Source organism: Arvicola amphibius, chromosome 9 (genome assembly GCF_903992535.2).
Source record: "Arvicola amphibius chromosome 9, mArvAmp1.2, whole genome shotgun sequence".
NCBI classification, from domain to species: domain Eukaryota; kingdom Metazoa; phylum Chordata; class Mammalia; order Rodentia; family Cricetidae; genus Arvicola; species Arvicola amphibius.
The window spans coordinates 2,334,769-2,357,017 of NC_052055.2; the positions used below are offsets into that span (position 1 = coordinate 2,334,769).

The following is a 22,249-nucleotide window of genomic DNA, read 5'->3' on the forward strand; positions in this document are numbered from 1 at the left end:
CAGAATTCCTTCTGGTCAGTAGTGAGGAGAACGAGCTACTGTGGACCCGTGTCTTGAGTGATAGCAAGTGACACGTGTCATTCTCCTGCGGACTGGACACTGGTTCTCCTTGCCTTTCCCAGCAGTACTGGTGCTCTGTGTTTCCATGCTAACACCTATAGTTCTAGGGAAGACTGGATTTTAAGCATCCATCTGAAAATCAGAAGCAAATTCTTCATGTATAAACACTGCAGCTTCGGGTATGAAATTGCGGCTGAGTTTCCTGATTGAGACACAAAAACAACTTATGAGACATGAGCGTTTGGTTGGGGTTTGCCATGGAGCTCAACCTGCAGATTTACTAAACTGTATAAAACTTAGTTTACAATGCCTCAAAATGCGGGCAGTAATCCTTGTTATTGAAGTATTTATATTGCTTTTTCAAATGTTATTTGAAATTTTGCAGTTGGCAATGTATCTGGAGGTATATTTGAAAATTTTGACCTAGTGGCATAATGCTTGAAAATGAATATTATCTTGAAAACAAGCGACTTCATTTTTACGTAGTTTCTAACTTAAGCCTATTTGTTCACATATTCCAAGAATACTAACAAGGTGTTTCTTTTTACTTACAAACTGCCAGCCTTCTCCTCAATGACCTATTGAGTAACCTCCTTTAGCCTCAGTTTATTCAGCTGTAAAATGGAATAGCAATATTTTCTCCTCAAAAGATGAAGCATTTAGAGAATACAGTGTATATAATATGTAACAATATGTAGCAAACAGTAAACACACTTGTTCCCAATCTGAGACATTATATAGTGTGAGAAGTTGAACAGCATGGAAGGGAAGGGATAAAGCTAAGCTGCACCCGAAAGAATTTGTATAAATAATTTTTATAAAGAGGTTGTTTTCACTTACCCTGCATAAAGTTCGTTATTTTTATTCTCAGTACATCATCTCACTGGATGCTCTGTCACCTCACTGGGTGCTCTGTCTGTCAGTCACCTCACTGGGTGCTCTGTCTGTCATTCCCCTCACTGGGTGCTCTGTCTGTCAGTCACCTCAATGGATGCTAAGTCTGTCATCCTCACTGGGTGCTCTGTCTGTCAGTCATCTCACTGGGTGCTCTGTCTGTCAGTCACCTCACTGGGTGCTCTGTCTGTCAGTCACCTCACTGGGTGCTCTGTCTGTCAGTCACCTCACTGGGTGCTCTGTCTGTCAGTCACCTAACTGGGTGCTCTGTCTGTCATTCACCTCACTGGGTGCTCTGTCTGTCAGTCACCTAACTGGGTGCTCTGTCTGTCATTCCCCTCACTGGGTGCTCTGTCTGTCAGTCACCTCACTGGGTGCTCTGTCTGTCATTCCCCTCACTGGGTGCTCTGTCTGTCAGTCACCTCACTGGGTGCTCTGTCTGTCAGTCACCTCACTGGGTGCTCTGTCTGTCAGTCACCTCACTGGGTGCTCTGTCTGTCATTCACCTCACTGGGTGCTCTGTCTGTCACCTCCCTGGGTGCTCTGTCAGCCTCGCACATTAATGCTCCAGTGTGAGAGGGAATTCCTCCAGAGACTAAGAGGACTGCTTGCCCTATGCTCAGCTCACGGTGTGCAGGATGCAGAGCCCCACAGGCTCATGAATAAGTTTGTGAAAGGCTTTCAGAGCTCAGGACTGGGAGTCTTCCCACATGTGTGTTTGTGTCTTAACAGTTGTAAATTCAGTCTGTTATGTGATTTGTTTTCAGTCACTAGTATAGGAAGAACAATTATCACTGCATCTTCTTCAGTGTGGTGAGGACATATTACTACTTATGCAGCGATAGAGATCATATCATCTAAGTTCTTCACCTGAAAAGCAGCTGCCTAGGTTAGGGGATTTTCTATGTGCCAGGCAGTGATACTTTATGAGACTGCATTCCCAAATCCCCGTATCAACTCTGTGAGGAATAATAAACTCTTATCTTATGCATTTCCTTACAGAGGTGATGTGGGATTCCCCTTTGTATGCTGTGAATATGTTTTATTACCATTGGTTAATAAAGAAGCTACTTTGGGCCTATAGCAGTGCAGAATAGAGCAAGATAGAATTCCAAGCAGAGATAGAGGAGAAAAGAAGGCAGAGTCAGAAAGACGCCACGTAGCTGCCGCCATAAACCGTGAGCCTTGTGGTAAAATATAAAATAATAGAAATGGGTTAATTTAAAATGTAAGAGTTAGTTAATAAGAAGCCCGAGCTAATAGGCCAAGCAGTGTTTTAATTAATATAGTTTCTGTGTGGTTATTTTGGGTCTGGGTGGCCAGGAAACAAATGAGCAGCCTCTGTCAACACAGGTTTGCAATTTTGTTCGAAGTCCTGTAACTAGAGAGTGTTGGACTTGGTCTCAGGTTTGTCTGACTCCACTGCCCATACAGAGCTATGCCTCACTATTACTTATAAGAATCTCTGAAAATATGAGTACCAGTAGACACTCTCACAGTTGTAGGAATGTGGAGTATTAATGTGTAGCCAGCTGCATGGGATATCCTGCTGTACCTGTACTTTGAATGTATGTTTATATGTGTGTGTAATAGCCCATTGTTTTGGGAGCATGATTAACCAACATAGGAGAAAATAATGCAATCAAGAAAAGTAGTAAATACAATATGTAGAATGCTGCTGTGGCACAAGAGTGTATTGTTCGCCACAAGCCCGTTGTAAGAAGGCATGCACGCTGAGGATACGAAACACAGCACAATGAAAGCAGCGGCGCGGCCGCTCAGTGCAGCACAGCGCATGTGATGCACTGACTACGTTGTCTCCTTGCCCCTGTGTCACATGAGTGCAAGACATCCATTGCATTAGCATACACAGGATATCACAGAGAAACAGCAGTTGTGGGAACTCTGGCTTATATGCAGTCCGCCATCTAACCATATTGTTCTAAATTATCTTATATTAATACCACAACACGTTTTAGCATGATATAATTTATGCTGTAGGAGAATTGTGTGATATACTAAGATCACCAAGCAGGGCAGGTTTTGATGGCTGCCCCTTTGCCAGCTGTGGCCAGCACAGTGCAGTGAGGTCAGGGCAAGAGCACAAAATAGGTAGAGTGCCTTCAGAAAACATGGTTCCCTCTAAGACTAGGGATACACTGTTTAGTTTCAAATAGATAACATTTTGTGCTTCTCCTTTACTGGAGTCAAGATAAACGTTGTTGGCAAACCTTTCAAAAGTGTTCCCTTGTTATTTTTGTTACCTGTTATTTAACACTTTAGCGAAGAGTCTTCGAAGCATTTGACAAAATATTTTTTTAACCAGTTAAATTGAAATCTAAAGACTGATAGATAACACTCAGCGTTTACACTGAGCTTTAAGACCGTTTCTCCTTTACCCGCTGCTGTGGGTCCTGATGCAGTCCTTCTGGAAAGGTTGGACATCTCAGTGACTTCACAGGTTTCCATGCTGCTTACCTTGTAGCTTCACTCCTGGGAGCCTGTCCTGAAAATTCTTATCATTTCACAGGGATGTTTATTGGCAAGAATTAAAAGCTCCAATTTCTAATTATGTAGAAATTGTTGAAAAAATTACTCCTAGCATTAAATCAACTGTGTGCAGCTCTTTACAGGTTCTTTTAAAGGGTGCTCATGGATGAGGCTAAGGCAGGAGAGACAGACAGACAGACAGACAGACAGACAGACAGACAGACAGAGAAAGAGAGAGACTGTGACTGTGTGTATGTGTTTGGGGCCTGCTTGTCTCTAGAGAACTCGGAGCAAGTGTGGGCTACATGGTAAGACCCTGCCACAGAAACAAAGCAACATACAAGGATAATACCTTGTCTAGAAATGGGTTTCAAATTTGTCTTTTCAATATAATTATAATCACAAAAGGGCCTGAGCAGCAGAAAATAATACTGAATATGGTATCCTGTTGATGATACTTGCTAATGCAGTGGGACTAGAGAAGGTTTGTTTTACTTTCCTTATTTCTGTGGATTCTCCATGTTTATATGGATTAATCTGTATCACTTTAAAGGGAAGCAAATGAAACCCCCAGTGCCCACGAGGTTGTTAGGGTCCTGGAAGGAGAAGCTGAAGCCTGGGAGGACTCTGCCCATCTGCTGCCAATAAAATGTCCTTCCTTTTCCACAGGGAGTCAGAAGCCTTCAATGCTGAGTTATTGATTCACCTTTCCCTCCTCCCAAGTCCTGTTGTAGAAAAAGATAAATTAACATCTTTTTAAATGTCATGCAGTTATTTTAATTTGATCTTTGCCCTTCAAAGTCTGAACTTCTTTTATTTTCCTTTTTTATTGTTCAGAATTGTATAAACTAGTTTTATAATAAGGATGAAAAGCACAGTAGAATCTGCAGCCATGTGGAATTTATGTTTACCAACAATAACCCTGATTGGAGGCTGGAATCATTTATTATATACTTTGGGGGATTATTTTAAGATTACTAAAGTAATTATTTGGAGTAGCATTTTAAAAGCTGATTTGTATTAATATAAAGTGAGAAACAGTGACACCCAGTAAATTTGATATTTGTTCTCAAGAATTTCTTGGCATTGGTTTCAGGCATCTTGACTGTCGGGAAACTGAGGCATAAGGATTGCTGTGCGTTTCAGTCTGCATAACAGCGTTTCAGGCCGGCCCAGGCCAAGGAGCAGGAAGGCCCTTTCTCAAAAAAAAAAAAAAAAAAAAAAGAGATTTCTCTTAGATTATGAGGTGATTCTGGGGGTGGGGAACTTTCACATAGCTGTTGTGGTTGTTATGGCTTTTAGAGGTACTAGGTCCATTTTATGTTCCTGTAAACAGCTTATTTAAATAACATTGTTCATATAGTGACACTTGATACATAACTACCTTGACATATCTGCTTGTTTTTTCTTAGATCTCTAAACTGGAACAGAAGAAAATGGATACGTTTGATGGAGGCGTAGCGGAAACTTCTTCCCGACACAGCGGTGCTCAGGACAGTGGCATCGGCAGCGACAGCGTTAAAATCCAGATTGTGCAGATAGAGCAGAGCAGCGGGGGCGCCAGTCAGCACCGCATAGCCCGCCCCTCCCACCAGTCCTCCATCGTGAAAAACCTCAACTTTATCCCCTTCGACATATTTATTACGGCCAGTAGGATCTCACTAATGACCTATTCCTCGGTGCCCTCACCTAAGTCCACAGTACCAGAACAGAAGGAGGATGGGGCAACAGGCAAGAATTCCCTAAACCTCCCAGAAGCTGATGCTGACGTAGCTGAGCCTGCCCAGGCATGCATCTCCATGGTGACTGCTGAAGATCTCTTAAGCAGTAGCAATTTTTTTCCTTCAGGAAAAAAAATAAGGGTTCTCTCCCTTGAAAGCCTCCATGCGTCCACACGGTCATCGGCTAGACAAGCACTTGGTGTCACTGTTGTTAGGCAGCCTGGCCGAAGAGGAACCGGCGACTTAGAGCTCCATCCGTTTCTCTACTTAATTGTATCCCAGCCTTCCTTGCTTCTGAGTTGTCATCACAGGAAACAGAGAGTGGAAATGTCCATCTTTGATGCTGTGCTTAAAGGTGTGGCCCCTGACTACAAGTGTGCAGGTAAGAGCCTTGGGATACACTCGAGGGTCGCTCACACTGCTAGGTGTAGGGTTAGTTCCAGTTTCAAGATGATCAAAATGGAACAGCCAATGGATCAGACATGCTTCTTCTTCAGAGTATGGTAAATACATGTCTGCAACTGACTTGAGTTTTAAAAAATGTTGGGAAAATGTTTAAATATTTACCATTAATATTCTCATCACGCCCCTGAATATTTTATCATTTTCCTCAATAATTTAATGACATGGGCTCTTTCTTGGCTGTAGAGGTACTTACAGTGTCTAGTGTTTGGGAATCATAGCAGTTTTTACTGGTAACGGCCCATAAGTAGGCTATCCACATTAGTACAGTTGCTTAAGAAAAGAAGAATAAAAGGTTTATCGTTTATTGTTCATCTCACTACAATTGAATAAGTTTACATGCAATCAAGAAAGACTATCAAAGTGTAGAATACTTTTAAAACATGTATACCTTTTATGAAAAATTTATTAATGGTATTGATTAGTCACAGCCCCTACCATGCCTTCCTTATAAATGGACGGCATTTATATATTATCATGTTATCATAACCGTATATTATTATAACCATATAGAACTTCTGAAAGTCTTTGTGTCTAGGAACATGAGCTGTTCAGAGTTAAGATGTATGAACACTGAATAATGAGAGCCAGTGGAAATGGAATCAAACACAATGTAAGAGATCCTTTTCCTAATATAGAGTTGGAGATTTGGCAGCAAACCAGAGAATGAGTATCTAGGTCTATGAGTCAAGACTTGAAGAAGAACCTAGCAAGCACATGAGAGTTTGACACCTAACAGATGGCAGCGAACAGTGAGATATCTGGAGAGCTGTCTGAAAGTCAGGCTGGTTAATTCTTTTCATTAGAAGCCATTGAGCTATTTTCTTGTTGATACAACAAACACAACTTAGGAAAGGAAGGGCTTCAGGCTCATCGCTTGAGGGGATACATGGCTTGGCAGCCCAGACATGAGGTGGTGATCATGTTGTGTTCCCAGTCAAAGCACAGAGATGGATGCTGGTACTCCATGTACTTTCTCCCTTCTCCTTTTCTTTTTCCCGTTTTATTTTTGAAATCCCACTCTAGCCTTAGGATGGTACCTCTCCTATTCAGGTGGATCTTCCCTTCTCAGGTAAATCTCTGGAATGTCCTCACAGTAACACCCAGAGGTGTGTCTCCCAGGTGATTCCAAGTCCATTCAAGTTGACGATGAAGATGAAATATCACAACCATTTTACACAGCACATTACTGGAAAACAGATAGCAAGGTTAAGAATGAAGACTCAGGCCAAGGGTGTGGAACAGGCTCTTTCCAAGACTGCTTCTGGTCTCACCTGTAGCCCTCTGTCGAATAGTATCAAGCTGGCAGCGCATACTAGGCATCTGAAGGCCAACTGTTCCCCTCTAAAGAACTATTAAACCAGTGGCAATTTAAATCAACCTTGCTGAGTATGTATACTGTGGGTATTGGTAAATGCTATCAAAATAGGTCTAGTATTCTGAGAATTATTTGTTATCATTAACTGGCAACTACTGTCTTCCTTCTTCAAACATTCTCATCATGAGTCCCTGTGATGTAATAGGTACTTCAAGGCACTGGCGAGCTCAGAACTTACATTATTATCTGAGGACTTCTGCCTCATTAACTGATGCCTCTTTACAGTTCGAATTAGCATTGGTTGGAACTTGGTACAGATTAGAATAGCAAATCTTAATTCCCATCACTTTCTTAAAGTCACTTAACTACAATCTCTTATGTAGGTAGGCATCTTCAGTGGCTCTGCTAAGGGATAAGTGGGAAAGACAGGGAAGAATAGGGACAGGCAGGAGCTGATAGGAATATTTCTAGCATCTTCCCAAATTTGCACTGTAGATAGCCAAAATCACAGCTCATATTCTGTATGCAGAGTCTGCTTATTCACTTCAGGCCTCCCAGACCTGAAATAGTCACACAGAAACTGTATTAATTGCAATGCTGTTTGGCCAATAGGCTAAGTGTATTTCTAGTTAGCTCTTACATCTTAAATTAACCCATTTTTATTGATCTGTGTATTGTCACATGGTTGTGGCCTACTGGTAAGGTTCTGACTGTCATCAGGTGTCTGTCTCCTGCAGTGGCTACATGCCTTCTCTATGACTCCACCTACTTTCTTTATATATCTTTTCTAGCCTGGCTATATTCTGCTAAGCCATTGGCCAAAATCAGCTTCTTTTTTAACCAATGGCAATAAAACATATTTATAACATACAGAGGGAAATACCACCACATCAACACTCTTTACTTACTTCAAGCTCCTATGGGTATGCTGTGAGTGTGTGTATGCATGCACACGCGAGCGCGCGCGCATACACACACACACACACACACACACACACAAGGCAAGCAAATAGTAACAAATGGAAACTGCCAATGATGGGTTTTACTTTTTCAAAAATTATAGAAATAGGTTTGACTTAATCTATTTTATTAGTATATTTCTAAATCATACATCTATGTCTTTTTGTCTAAATTTGTATTCAAGGTTATAAGAGCTGAAAGCAAAGATACATATTTGGATGATAATATCTTCTTAGAATAAAGAATAAGGAAAGATTAAGGTGTTTCTTTCATTGGTTGGAGGTAAGGTGTAGGACCCAATCACAGTGGAGAAGCTAGAGAAAATGTCATGGGCCTGAATTTGTGTGTAATAACCCTCTGGAGCTAGTCACTGCAGAGTATTCCATGGGTGCAGAACCTTACATGATCCAAATACAGCAATTCTTGATTATAGCCGAGTACTACTAGTATAGTATATACTTTACGTCATCATGTTTTTTTAAAGTTAGTCTAGCACTTTGAGGGAATGTGTTAGAAAACCAAAACTGCAAGTAGTTAAAATACAATGGCTATTTAAAAAAGAAACTGTAACTGTCACTGGGTGCTCCAAGAATTGTCCTGTTTTAATACATTCTTTCATTTCACCCTAATAATAACAACTCTGTGAGGAATGTTATGTCTCTTATTACAGACAGAGGAACTAGGAAAGTAAAGTTTAGAGAAGTAATTGCCTGGAGTCGCAGCTGTGGTGAGAACAGCTACAGCCTGAGGAGAGCTGTGAAGCCATTGTCTCCTCCAGACTTCCTTCTCCACAGATTGTACAAATGGTTCCCTCATTTGTCCGTTAAATGTGTCCAGTTATATGACTATATAATACAGCCTATCTTCACAATATAACAACTCTGGCTTCACATTCTGGTGCTATTATAGGATGTAGAATTATCTGATAGGACAGTTGTGATGAAAAGAGATCATTTGTCAATATTCTAAGGTACTAATCCTAATATTTTCTAGCATTAAGTCTAGTACATAGGCGGCCCTCTTAAATGTTTATTATTACTGATTTCATCACTGTTGTGTGGCAGAAAGCTTACTCAGCTTGGAAACTGAACGCTGGACTTTGATTCTCAGCCCTGCCGTGAGTGGCGTCTGTCCCGGGCAGGTTCTTCTCCTCCCGTGTTTCACTTCACAAATGATGCCAACAGGACTATTGATTCCAGTCTATAGTTTCATCTTTCTACCTTTTCAAAGCTATGATCGATAATTAATCCATGCTTTAGTAGAAAGCCTCAAAAATGTTGGGTTAAAATCTGTAGTCAAGCATTGGACCAGTTTAATAGCACTGTTGACTTTTGAAGATACAGATTTTCTTTGATACACAAGAAAACACTAGTTTTCTCAGTGTTTTAAATACTTTTTACTAAATATTACTGAAATTGTCATTCAAAACTGGACTTTGGAAAGTTCAGCTGGTCCACTTGGATGAACTGATCAGCTCCTGTTACCAATTTAGTCATCAGAACAGAGTGTGAAGTGCTTCCCCACATCCCTAAAAGAAACCGTTCCACGTACATGAAATGCAGTCGTCCTAAGGTAGTATTTTACACATAAAAACTGTGCATGGCTATTCTGTGCAAGTTCATGGGGATGAAGGGAGGGAGGAGTGAAATGGAAGTGGCTGACTCTGTGCTTGAGTTGTGAGGTCCAGAGTCCTTATCTGAAGTGGAGGATTAAAGTGGATTGGTAGAAGGAAGCTAGCCTTCCAAAGAGTTTAGGAGGAAAATTCAAAAGCAGCAGAAGTTAAAAATCAGAGAAAAAGCAGGTTGTATCTTTCTACATTGTTCATATTTTTTTGATATTTAAATGAAGATTTTACTGAAGTCATAGCCAAGCAGTAGTGAATTTAGCATGTATGTATATGCTGGTTGGGAAGAGTGGACTCGGCTGCCTCTGGGCACGTCTCTGGATGCAGTTTCTTGATTGATAATTGATATGGTACACCCTATCCAATTGCGGGTGGTTCTACCCGTGAGCAGAGAGGCCTTGGCTGAACAATCCTGTAGGTAGTGTTCTCTGGGGTTCCTGGCTGCACTCCTTCCTTGTTTCCCTCAGTTCTGGACATAACCTGTAACCCTTTCCTTCCCGTGGTGCTTCTGTTATGGAGTTTACCATCGCAACAGAAAGCAGACTAGAACAACATGCTTCTCGATGGCTTTATTAAATCAATGTTTTGAACAAACTACAGTTCTTAAGGAGTTATTATTTGGGTTTAGAGAATCATTTTTTATTTAGTTAGTTTTTTTTTTTTTTTTTTTTTTTTTTTTTTTTTTTTTTTTTTTTTGGTTTTTCGAGACAGGGTTTCTCTGTGGCTTTGGAGCCTGTCCTGGAACTAGCTTTTGTAGACCAGGCTGGTCTCGAACTCACAGAGATCCGCCTGCCTCTGCCTCCCGAGTGCTGGGATTAAAGGCGTGCGCCACCACCGCCCGGCTATTTAGTTAGTTTTTAACAAAAAAAATATTTATTATAAAAAACTGGCACAGTGTTGCTGGTAATTGTTTATTGATTTCCATGATGGTCATAAGCCACTACTGCAAATACTGTTGCATATCATATATATTTATGTTTATATATCTTTTATAGGAGGATCCTGTGGAGCAAATGTAAGCAAAGAATTTTGTTTCACTCTTTTAAAGGGCATATTATGTTTAGAGAATAATATTTAAGAAGATAAAAATAAGTGATTTATTTAAGAATATTTAGTGTTTAGGTTTTGTCAGCCTGACACAAGCACAAATTTTCTGAGAAGAGGGAACCTCAGCTGAGAAAATGCCTACATCAGATTGGCCTGTGGGCAAGACTGTGGGCATTTCATTGATGAATGGTTGATGCGTGAAGACTTAGCCCGCTGTGACGACACCTGTGGGCAGGTGCCTTGGGTTGTCTAAGAAACCAGTCCAGTAAACAGCACCCTTCCATGGTCTCTGCTTTTTTTCTGCCTTGGAGTTCCAGTTGGACTGACCTTCAGGATAAACTGGAAGTTTGAAGCTGAAATCTACCCTTTTCTCCCCACGTAGCTTTTGGTCATGGTTGTGTATCAGGAGGCAAACTTATAAAACAAAATTAGCATTATCGAAGATTTTATTTAACTCATGATGTGACATCTAATTCATTTTATTCATTAATTTGTATTAAAAAGGGAAAACAATCCATGCCAGGGTCCTAGTCATCGTAGACAATAGGCGTCTGGAGCTCAAAATGTTACCACATGAAGAGATGCAAACGCTTGGTCCTGCATCTCACTCTAGTTAAAGCGTGGCCCTGGGGATTCCTGGACGGTGGGAAGGCTTTGGTCTCTGCCGTGTAATCGTCAGACTCTGGTGAACATTTATGGAATGTGCTGCTATATCTCACAGTAATTCTATCAAACTTAGCAGTGCAGTTCTGGAGCTGTCTTCCTTCCCCGTCATTGCGTTAACTCTACCAACGCCTCGGGACCCATCCCTCCTGTGCTCTCACTCTGCGCTCAGACCTCAGTGCAGATTCCTGGAAACCTGCAATAAGGGAAACCTAGCTTCTGCCTTCAAGCAGCTCACTGATAACTGTGCTGAGTGTCCCTGGTAAAAGTTTAGGGATGTAGGTCTTCATGGGATGAGGTGTGCAGGAGGCCCTTGAATGACCTCAGAGACACTTTAGAAACGCTGTACCAGACAGCCTGAATACAGAGATTTCTCTAATTTTATTAGTGGTAGATTTGGCTGGGTCATTTGAGTAGATGGAAATGGTGGTCACTGCTCCTAGGAAATCGTCAGCATTGGCCCAAGCTCCATGCACATCACCACCGAGCCAGCTCCTGCCCAAATATGCAGTGGTAACAGTGCTGTCCCTTCATGGGTCCCTTAGGGATTTGCTTTTATGCATCATTTAGAAAAGGACATGCTGTGATATTCCCTTTGTTGTCAATCCACAGGGTATATGTCATATATATTTGCACACATGTATATGTATTTTATATGATATGTATATCATATATATATTTTTTTTTGAGAAAGGGTCTGGGGATGTGTAGCCCAAGCTTACCTGAAGCGTGCCATCTCCTGCCACCGCCTCTCAAGAGCTTGTAATCAGCTATATACCACCATACCTGGCATACATTTACTTATATGTATATATATGAAATATAAATTTTGTTAGATTTTAACAAGAACATGTGACAAGTAAAATCTACTACTCATCTACATCTGATTATAAACGTGAAGTGAGAAGTGTGACAGTTCTTATCCTAACCATGTTGTTTTATAAAGTGTGGTTTCCAGTCTGCATGACTTAGTGATCCCAATTGTGCTAGTTTATATCAGTGAGTACTTGCAACACTAGGTCTCACTTCCTTATTCTAAAACATGGAAGTTTAAAGACTAGCTTACCAGCTTGAGTTCATTTTTGACAATTAACAATAATAAATTACAAATGATTTCCAATATAGTCCATGTAAATAATAATCTGTAAGTCAACAACTTTTTAAATAGTAAAGTAATATGCTAACGGCCTTTTTCATGCCCGGCCCTCCTGGAGCAACCTCTAGCAGGAATGAGGTCTCTGCCAATACCTTTATGTATAGCAGCTGTAATATTGGCAATTCTCATTTAAATAAAGATGTACGTGGTTGTTTTCAATATAATCATATTAGTTGTGTTTATAAATATTTTTAAATGGTATTTGTTTTGTTTAAGTAATGAAGTCCAGATTTTAATTGGCCTCATAACTTGACGGTGTAGCCTAAGGCAACTTCAAAATGTCATTTTCCTTATTTGTTTGATTTTTTTGTTGTTGTTTTTGGTTTGTTTGTTTGCTTTTGAAGAAATGACTGTACCATCTGGTCATTTGTGGAGAAATTCAGCCATTCTAAGGGAATTAACCAACGCCGTACTTCCTTAGTACATAGTACAGGATCTTACTTCTCAGGCCAAATGAAAACAATTCCTTTGCCCACTCAGAATTTGTATACTGATAGTAACTTTTCAAATATCAGAAAGATTAAAATAGAAAATTTAAAAGTTTTTGGAAAGTATCATACTGAGAAAAGGCAAGTCATAACACTTTGTTGGATGGTAACAGTAAAGACACATTGTTACAATGGATATTTTTCTGTATTTTAAAATGCTGTAGATATGAGTAAGGCCCTCTAAAGAAACAGGCATTGAACAAAACCCAATAAGCGCTCTAGATTTAGAGATAATCAGGATTGAGTTGCAATCCAAGCTGCTTTTTATAGCCGTATGTATTAAGCAAGTTAATCTTAATCTCTAAACCTTATTTCTCTACCTGTGACGTGAGGATGGCACTGGTCAGGAGAAACAGATGATGTACATATTCTGTTCTTAGTTCATTGTTTGGCATAGTTTAACAGATGCTAATGTTATTGATTTTATTTTTTATTGCTACCTTCAAGCCTATTTAAAATAGTAATTATAATCGGCTAAAAAATATTCATATGTCTCAGTGTCATGTAATATGCAGTGGTATTATGCAACAGGGAATGTTTCAGTCACATCAGCTGGCTGGACTGAAAAACATGTACCATGAGCTGTTTTGAGTTTAGCTTTCCAGTGGGTCGTGTTAGTGTGCCTACCCACACCAATAAATAGATGGGTTTCTGTTCATTGTCGTTAGTTACTCCACCTCTTAGATCACCTTGTTTGCTGCTTGATTGTTTGTTCCCTTTGAAGAAAATGTCTCCTTATAGCGATCTCACTTTTGATGATGTGTCAATAGATGGTACCTTAGGACGAGAAACCCAGGGACTGATAGTTACCCGGCTCCTGCAAACTAAGTTGAGTCTTCCAGCAAAAAGAGTCACCATGCTCTCCCCAGCCTTGCCTGCTGTGTCTGGAGGAAAGAACAGTGTCCTGTTCCTCTGCAGTGGGGCTACTCTTCTTAGTCCCCTGCTTCACATTCTGTAGTCATGAAAGGGAAGCACGCACTAGCTTGTGTTTGATCTTGACCACATACATTGGACGTCACAATCAATCGCTTTCAGGATTTTCTTTGAAATAACATAAAGGTTCATATGTGCCAAATTTCATAAGGATCACATGATAAGGTCAAGAAACACAAATTCCAAGGAAGAATTTATATGCCCAGTTCACATATGACAGTAATACTATATAACCATATGTTGAATATAATATACTGTATGTAAATGCTATTCTTGAAAGCAAGCCAATCAATAAAGCCTAAAATAAATAATGCTTTAATAACACATTTCAGATAGGCTGAAAATGGGATGGATGGGTTCTATGGCAAGAACATCTCTATAAAAAATGGCATTCAAGGGACATTAAAACACAGAATAAAGCAATAGTGAAATTGAAGAAAAACTGGATATTGAAAAGATATTTTAAAGCCTATTATATGCCAACATACAACAGTCATTTTTATTTAAGGAGTTATCTAAATAAAAAACTATAGATTTCCAAGCCTTTAAAAGCAAGTTCTTTGGCATTGTCAGTATCTAAAATATATTCTTAAAGGATATGTAATGCTAAACAGGAAAAAAATGAAATATATAATATAAAATGGAAAATATCAAATTAGAGTCTAAAGTTATAGTCATAATTAGAACTAGTAAAAGGTTGACCAAACTTTATCATCATGGGAAAATGGTTTTTGGGATGGCTACCGACAGCAACTTCAAAAGCTTAGCCATAAAAATGATTGTGATATCAGGCAAACTCTAAAACAGATCCGGTTCACCCCAGAGTAATTCTAATCTATTGCATCTTTTCATTTTTAAGCTGGCGAGCTGCCACGCTGCTCCTTTGTGTCCAGCACTGTGTGAAGTGGGAGCCAGTCGTCAGCATTCTGTCTCTACTGCCACACAGACCCTGTGACTGAAACTTTGAAAGTATTTGGATCTAGTTCCTGTGTTATCCTCATGCCTTGTGTAGTTGGTTTATCTTTTTTGATACACACACACACAGACACGCACACGCACACATATATGTATGTATATACACACACACACCATATGCCTGCAAATACAGGAAGTACTGAAGTTTGTATGCAGCAAGTTAACCATTCTTGGATCTTACTCGTCTACCAAGATCCACACACCAAATTGAGATGCTTGTGGTTTCATCAGTGTGTCTTACTTCAATTTTGTCACGTAGATCCTGGGAAGACTCTGCCGGAAGCCCTTGACTACAACACTGTGTGGCTACAGACGGTGCCTGGAGAAACAGACAGTAAAAGTGGAATTCCGCCTTCCCTCGTTACGCTACAAATTAAAGACTTTCTTAATGGACCAGGTATGGAAATCATACTCAGACCCTTTATTTTCTGTGTGAAGATAGACCACAGGCCCATCGGGTCTCTCAGGAAGTTTGACTCGCTTCCCAGATTAATGAGTTGTTGGCGTATTTCTCAGAAGATCAGAAGATTAGCCTAAAGATTCACAGGCAAATGTGAGTTTGAGGGAGCACCTAAGTCCTCAGTGACAGCAAGTTCCTGCCTATCGAGGCATAGTTGCCTGGAAGCTGAAACCTTGTATTTTCTTGTTGCTTTTTCAGAGAAATTAATCTTAATTTCTTTTCTCTTAATGTTCTTCTAAAGGAATTTGTGTGCTTTTTTGTTCCTCGGTTATCTTAACTGCATATGAAGAGAATTATATGGATGATGGATGAGTTTCATGATACATATAAAAGGGAGCACACATAGATGAGCACACTTACTTCAGATGCATAAAGAAGGGTTTTGAGGTGCAGTAAGCACTTGGCTGTAGATCGGTAGCTCAGAATCTGATCTTCACGTGCATGTGAAGAGCCACGGGTCAGCTGCTGCTGCTCTCCCTGCCCTGTTAACGAGGAGAGACCAGGACTGAAACACGAAAGGTTAGCTGAGGTCTGGGTCTCGGAGCATGGCTGGGTCAGTTTCCTTCTGTCTCCTCCTTTCACCCCTCACTCTCCCCACCCTGCTCCCATCCCTTTGCTGTGATCTCCACTGTTTGCTTACTGGAACTGACTGTATTTAGTTTCATGTTTACTTAAAGGGCTTCACAATGTAAGAGTATTCAAAGAAGTATTGTTTTCTCCATGAGAAATTTAAAGCAGGGACATTAGACTGTCCCAGATCTCTAGTAGCAACTAAAAGGCGGCAGTTTTGAAGAGAGATACTATACCTGTGTGGACCATGCTTAATGTGTGTGCTGTGGCCTGTCAGTCATTTCTGCATCATGGTAGCTAGAGAAGACCGGTCCTGCCTAGCAACAGTGGTGCACACCCTTAATCCCAGCACTTAGGAGGCAGAGGCAGGCAGATCTCTGAGTTGGAGGCCAGTCTGATCTACAGAGGGAGTTCCAGGAGAGCCAGGGCTACACAGACAAACCCTGTCTGTCCTGATACCTGAACTGAGTAGACCTGGTACTGCCTGTGCTGGTCTTCACTGCCCCGGCTCAGCAGCACGAGTCTCCAGTGCAAATGGACGCTCTAATTCTGTTCGTAGAAAACACACACATGTGATCTTAGGAAATGACAGCAGTGGGGGAAGCTGGTGGCCGGGAATCCCTGGGCTTAGATATCAGATGGACCAGAAGAGTGCGGATCCTACTTCCTAGTGAATAAGAAATATTGGATATTATTTAATCCAAACACAGTCAGTTGTAGAGGAAAGTAACCATTTACATCCCAGTAACGAGACAGGAAAGAGTATCGCCACTGGACGTGTGGCGCATGCTCTCCCTCCCTCCGTTGGCTGCGGGTATTCCAGTTACAGACTACAAGACTGGACATGTTGGAACAGGGTGGAAGAGTTAAGAACATGCAGTCAGCTGCTGGAGGAGAAACAGGAATTTGGGGTTACCTCTTACTTTTCATTTATGTTCAGATTTCTTTCTAGACAGTCGAACAAGTTTTTCTCTGTCCCACCAGCCAGTTCGCAAATAATGACATGGAGACTTATTATTAATTATGAAAGCTTGGCCACTGGCTCCTATAACTTAAATCAACCCATTTTTCTATTACTCTAACTTGTGGCATTACCTCTCTTCTATCTTGCACCTCCTGTTTTCTGTCTGTGTCTCCTGGTGTCTCCCATGCACCTAGATTCCCCTCCTGCCTAGCTATTGGCCAATCAACTTATTACACCAATCACAGCGAATATCCCCACAAGGCAGTCTTTCAGTTTGGCTAGGAGGTTATCTTACAGTTCAGATTACTGATTTGTTGTTGTTGTTGTTGTTGTTGTTGATAGGGGGATGGGGTCAGTGACAAATTGAGCTCCGTATTTGCAAGACAACCAGATGCATTTATATGAAGAGAAATGCCAGTATCTGAATTCATATTCATAATTCTAGCATTTAGTGTGACAACATTGTAAAAACTCAAACATAGGAAATGGTTTTGAAGCATTTATATTTGTGTTTTTCTTAAGGTATTTTCAAAATTTGGAAATAGATATATATCATTTCTGATTGCATAGTTAAAATAGTGATAATGTACTTGTAAATTTGGACTTTTAAGATATTGATGTAATTGTTTTCCAACTATGTTTCTTCAGTCTGAATTTGTACCTGATGCGTCTCTGCACGAGGGGTCTAGTGGCTGTGTCGCTGAAGAAGTGGGGGCTGCGAGTCTAGACATTGCGCCATTTTGTAGCAAAGTGTCTTTTGTTTAGTTTTCACAGTTATCTGTGTGCCTGTGTGCTGCACAGTGTCTGGTGACTTCCCACAGCACATTGCGGCACAAGGTGTGCTTGCAGGGCGTCACCAGACAGCATGCAGGAGTTGGTTTTTGTACTATGATGTTTTAATCTTGGTGTTTTTTAGTCTGTTGACTTTTGCAGGGCGGGGGCACTACCCAGCTCCCAAATAAATCACACACAGAGACTTATTCTTATTTACTAATGCCCAGCCTTAGGTTGGCTTGTTTCTCACAGATTTTCTTAAATTATCCACGACTACTTTTTGCCTCCAGGCGTTTTCTTTTCTTCCTTGTGTGTGTCTTACTTTCACTCTGACTTCGCGGTTGGTTTGGTGCTGGCCCCTGACATCCGCGTTCTATGTTGCTCTCCCTCTTTGTCTCCTTCTCTTTATTCTCTCTGCCTGCCCCACACACACACCTATCTTCTCTCCTGCCTCACAATTGGCCTTGAGCTCTTTATTAGAACATCAGGTGTTTTGTACAAAGAACCACAGCTCCACAGAGTTAAACAAATGCAGCATAAATAAAAGTAACACATCTTTACATCATAAAACAAATGTTCCACAGCATAAACAAAAGTAACACCCCTTAAAATAACATTCCCAACAGTTTTGATCTTAGTGGTGGAACTGGAGTTGTTGAGCTTAGTAGTAAGTGCCTTTACTACCCCTTATGTCTTTGTGCTGGCCCGGGAAGATTTTATATGCCTGAATAAAATCCCTTGTAGATTTCTGTGAAAGCACACATCATTTCCCATCACAACTGACAGTTTTCCAAAGGCACCAATAACAGTTGAGCCAAGCTAGACATTTGTTGATAGAGGAGACAGTGGCACAGAGGAAGAAGAGCAGGTATTAACATCTTACCATATTATGAAAAACATTGAACGTGGTTCAAGTTCTGCAAACACTAAAACATTTTTACCCAAATACATTTATTTGTTTATTTTGTATGAAGGGAATATTAGTTGGAATAGCATGTCAGCTCTGTGACATACCTTCTAAGCACTAGCCTAACAACTGAACTGCTTTAAAATTTACTGAGACAAAATCTCCCTTGCAGTAAACAATGTCAGTTCCACCATACTGAGGGAAGTAATCCAACCCAACTGTTCCATTTCTCTCACTGTTTTGCCAGGTTGTCCCATTATATTCAAGAGTTCATAAAAGCTGCAGCTAGAGTAGGATTAATTAAAAGGGAAGCACATTAAAAATAGTCTCACATATAAAGAGTATATTATGGTGTACATATTAGCAACTCAATAAAATTTGGGGGTTTTGTTTATTTTTATTTTGCCTTCTAAGAGGACAGTCACTTGCACTAGGACTAGGTAGCAGTGCAACTGACAGTGTCTACTGTCAGGCATTAGACCTCTAGGAGGACAGTCACTTGTACTAGGACTAGGTAGCAGTGCAGCTCACGGTGTCTACTGTCAGGTGTTAGACCTCTAGGAGGACAGTCACTTGCACTAGGACTAGGTAGCAGTGCAGCTCACGGTGTCTACTGTCAGGTGTTAGACCTCTAGGAGGACAGTCACTTGTACTAGGACTAGGTAGCAGTGCAGCTCACGGTGTCTACTGTCAGGTGTTAGACCTCTAGGAGGACAGTCACTTGCACTAGGACTAGGTAGCAGTGCAGCTCACGGTGTCTACTGTCAGGTGTTAGACCTCTAGGAGGACAGTCACTTGTACTAGGACTAGGTAGCAGTGCAGATGATGGTGTTCTCTCCATCACTGTTTCTTTGCTTTGGTAGAAGCATCACAAGTAGCACCAAGCATAGCAAATAATACTTCTAATTTTATTGGCAACATCAGTGTTAGCATTAAAGTCCCTTTGCGACTTGTTTTTAAACTCAGTGTGTACATCAATCATTTCCAAAGAATGTCTTTCTGCTACATCTCTAAATTATATTTTGAAATGTTGAGGGAAAACTGCCTACCCTTCAAGTTCCCTCAAAGGTTATGAAGGTGGTTGTTCTTGGATTGTCTTTCAGATCCATTTTGAGACTCGGTTTCTCTCAACAAGGTGACACAAATGTGTTTTGGCATTGAAATTGGTAAAAATGAGTCGTGCGTGTGTTTGTGTGTGTTATTTAAATAGTACCTTAGGCAACTGACAGATCTAACCCCCACATCATAAGTTCCTCTAAAGTCCTCCAGGCCCCACCTCATTCCTCAGCAGCAAACAGTGCCCATTTGCAAGGTCACTGGCTTGGTGTAACCCAGGACGCGACTGGAACGGTATTTCCAGCAGGTGAGAGATTAGTGGGAACAAATTGGAACCATTGCAGTTCAGCTATCCTGGTTTCTTTCAACCTGTTTTTAAAATGTCGTCATTTAAATACACAATCTAAGCCCTGCGGAGCAGTCCACAGCAGGTTAATTTGAATCGTATGAAGTGTCAGTGCCCTCGGCTGACATGAGTTCTGTTCCATGTGTGAAGCCATAATAAATCCATTCCCAACCGAGGAAAATTTCCCGTGAGAAGCTGAACTAATCCCGGCCTCTCACTGGCATGCTAGCCCTGTGATTGAAAGCAGGGCACCTGTTCCCGGACAGTTAGCCTACATAGGGAAGAACCGGTGCTGGTCAGATATTTTCACTCTGAGACGCCACTCGAACTTCGTGCAGCTCACATTCAGCTGTGGAGCGCTCACTCTGACATCACACAGAAGTGCAGGAATGTGCTCTCTCGAGCCCAGCTCAGAGTTTGTTAGCCATAGCCGTTCTTAACTTGGAGAGCGCTTTTTTTTTTTTTTCTTTTTGATAATTTAATCAGAGCTGACGCATGAGCAGAACTGGCAAGGACGCAGCCTTTTCTAATTAACTCGAGGTCATTTGTGGACTTGTGGCTCCCTGGGATATTTTTTCCCACTGATCTTTTGCAGAACAATTTCTGAGCCACTGTCGCTTTAGCCATGAAGTGACGTTTAACCAATAACAACGAACAAAAGTGTCCAAGTGGGGTATCGTTTTGAGTCATTTCTGGTTTACTATGAAGTAACAATTAGCCTACCTCATTCATCATTATTGAAGTAAGTAATGAGATTTTATCAGACACAGGTTCCGAAGTGGTTGCCTTTCTTTCCATCTATTGTATATTGCTTCATAGTTGAAGCTGCTGAGCTGGGCTTAGGTTGTGTGTTAGAAAGCCTGCTAGGGCCTTTTTCCTCTAAGAGTCCCTTGTTGAGTCTTTCCCTGATTAACATGTTCATTAATTTATCCATTTAGTTTTTCTCATTCCTTTTTAGTTTTTGATTGGTTCCCCCCCCCCCTCTCTCTCTCTCTATATATATATATAATATGTATGTATGTGTTTGTGTGTGTGCATATATTATATATATATTTATAATGTTATGTTTATAAATATACACACATTATATATGATTATATGTAATCTGTTTTCCTTTACTTATTCATAATCTTTCTTTATTTTCTTATACATTGCATCCCAATGACAATTTCCCATCCTCTGCTCATCCCAGCTCCCTCCCACTTCTCCCCAGATCCCCGCAGATCCAATCCTCCTCCATCTCCCTTCAGAAAAGAGCAGGCCTCCCAGGGATATCAACCAAGCATGGCATAACAAGATGCAAATAACAATGGGCACAAACCCTCATATCAAGGCTGGACAGGGCAACCCATCGGGAAAAGGGTTCAAGGAGAAAGGGGAAAAGTCAGAGACAGCCCCACTCTCACAAGAACATTTGTTTGGGGTGCAATGTGTAGCGTGGGACGGTTGGAGAAAGAAGGCTCTCTAAGGCCTATGCGGCAACAAGAAGGTCCATCTCTCTGACCAACTGAACCTCCAACAGCCATACAAAGGTATATTTACTGTTACACAAAGTATTTCCTCATACCAAGGTCCCTAATCTAATTTACATGTCCTACTAAAGGAGAGCATCACATGCCCCCAGGACTCTAGTCCTTTATTGTGTACTGTTTGCAATACACAATATTACAAGAACCTCGGGTATGCCTGAGGTATCTTGTAATCAAAGTCATGGGTGGCTACAATGTCCCTGCATTGTTTTCCACAAGGATTCTTTACTGTTTACTACAGTAATGCTTCAAGATCAAAGTACTTCAAGAAAATGGCTGCTCATTCTTATATCCATAATACAGTAACTGCTAAATCTACTCTATTTTCCCTTCCCAGGAAGATGTGTGTTCCCCTTGAGCCATCATCCTTCTTACTTAGCCTCTCTGGGTCTGTGATTGTGCATGGCTATCCATCCTCAACTGTTTCTCTTCTGCGGACCTATTGGATTTGAATTAACATGTATACATACGTGTTCTGAAAGTAATGAAACAGCCCCTAGGTACAATGACACACCATTCAGACGGATTTTATATGGGGGTAAAGTAGAGGTTTCAAGGTTTAACTCCCGTGTGCGTGTGTATAAATATGTGTGTATTATATTAGCTTTTCTTGGTGGAACTCTGCTCTTAGGTTCTGCTGTTACTAAATCAGCTACTCAATGGGATTTACTTCAGAGTTATTTTAAACGTTGTTGGTGTGAGGGTATATGTAAGATAGGCTGAAGAATCAGGAACTCAAGGTCATCATCAGTTGTACAGTAAGTTCCATGTGTCAAAGGCGAGGAAAATTCCAAGGGAAAAAACTCTAATAATTTTGGCATTATTCACGTAGTTGCTGTGTGTGCCTGCATT

General features: G+C 40.8%; 1 protein-coding gene across 1 annotated transcript in view; it reads left to right on the forward strand.

The window, feature by feature from the left end:
• Vps13b (vacuolar protein sorting 13 homolog B) overlaps positions 1–22,249 on the forward strand; it is a 467,803-nt gene that overhangs the window by 289,203 nt on the left and 156,351 nt on the right. The window contains 2 exon segments of the mRNA XM_038343548.2: positions 4,857–5,547; positions 15,051–15,188. Coding sequence (XP_038199476.1) covers positions 4,857–5,547; positions 15,051–15,188 — 829 coding nt within the window.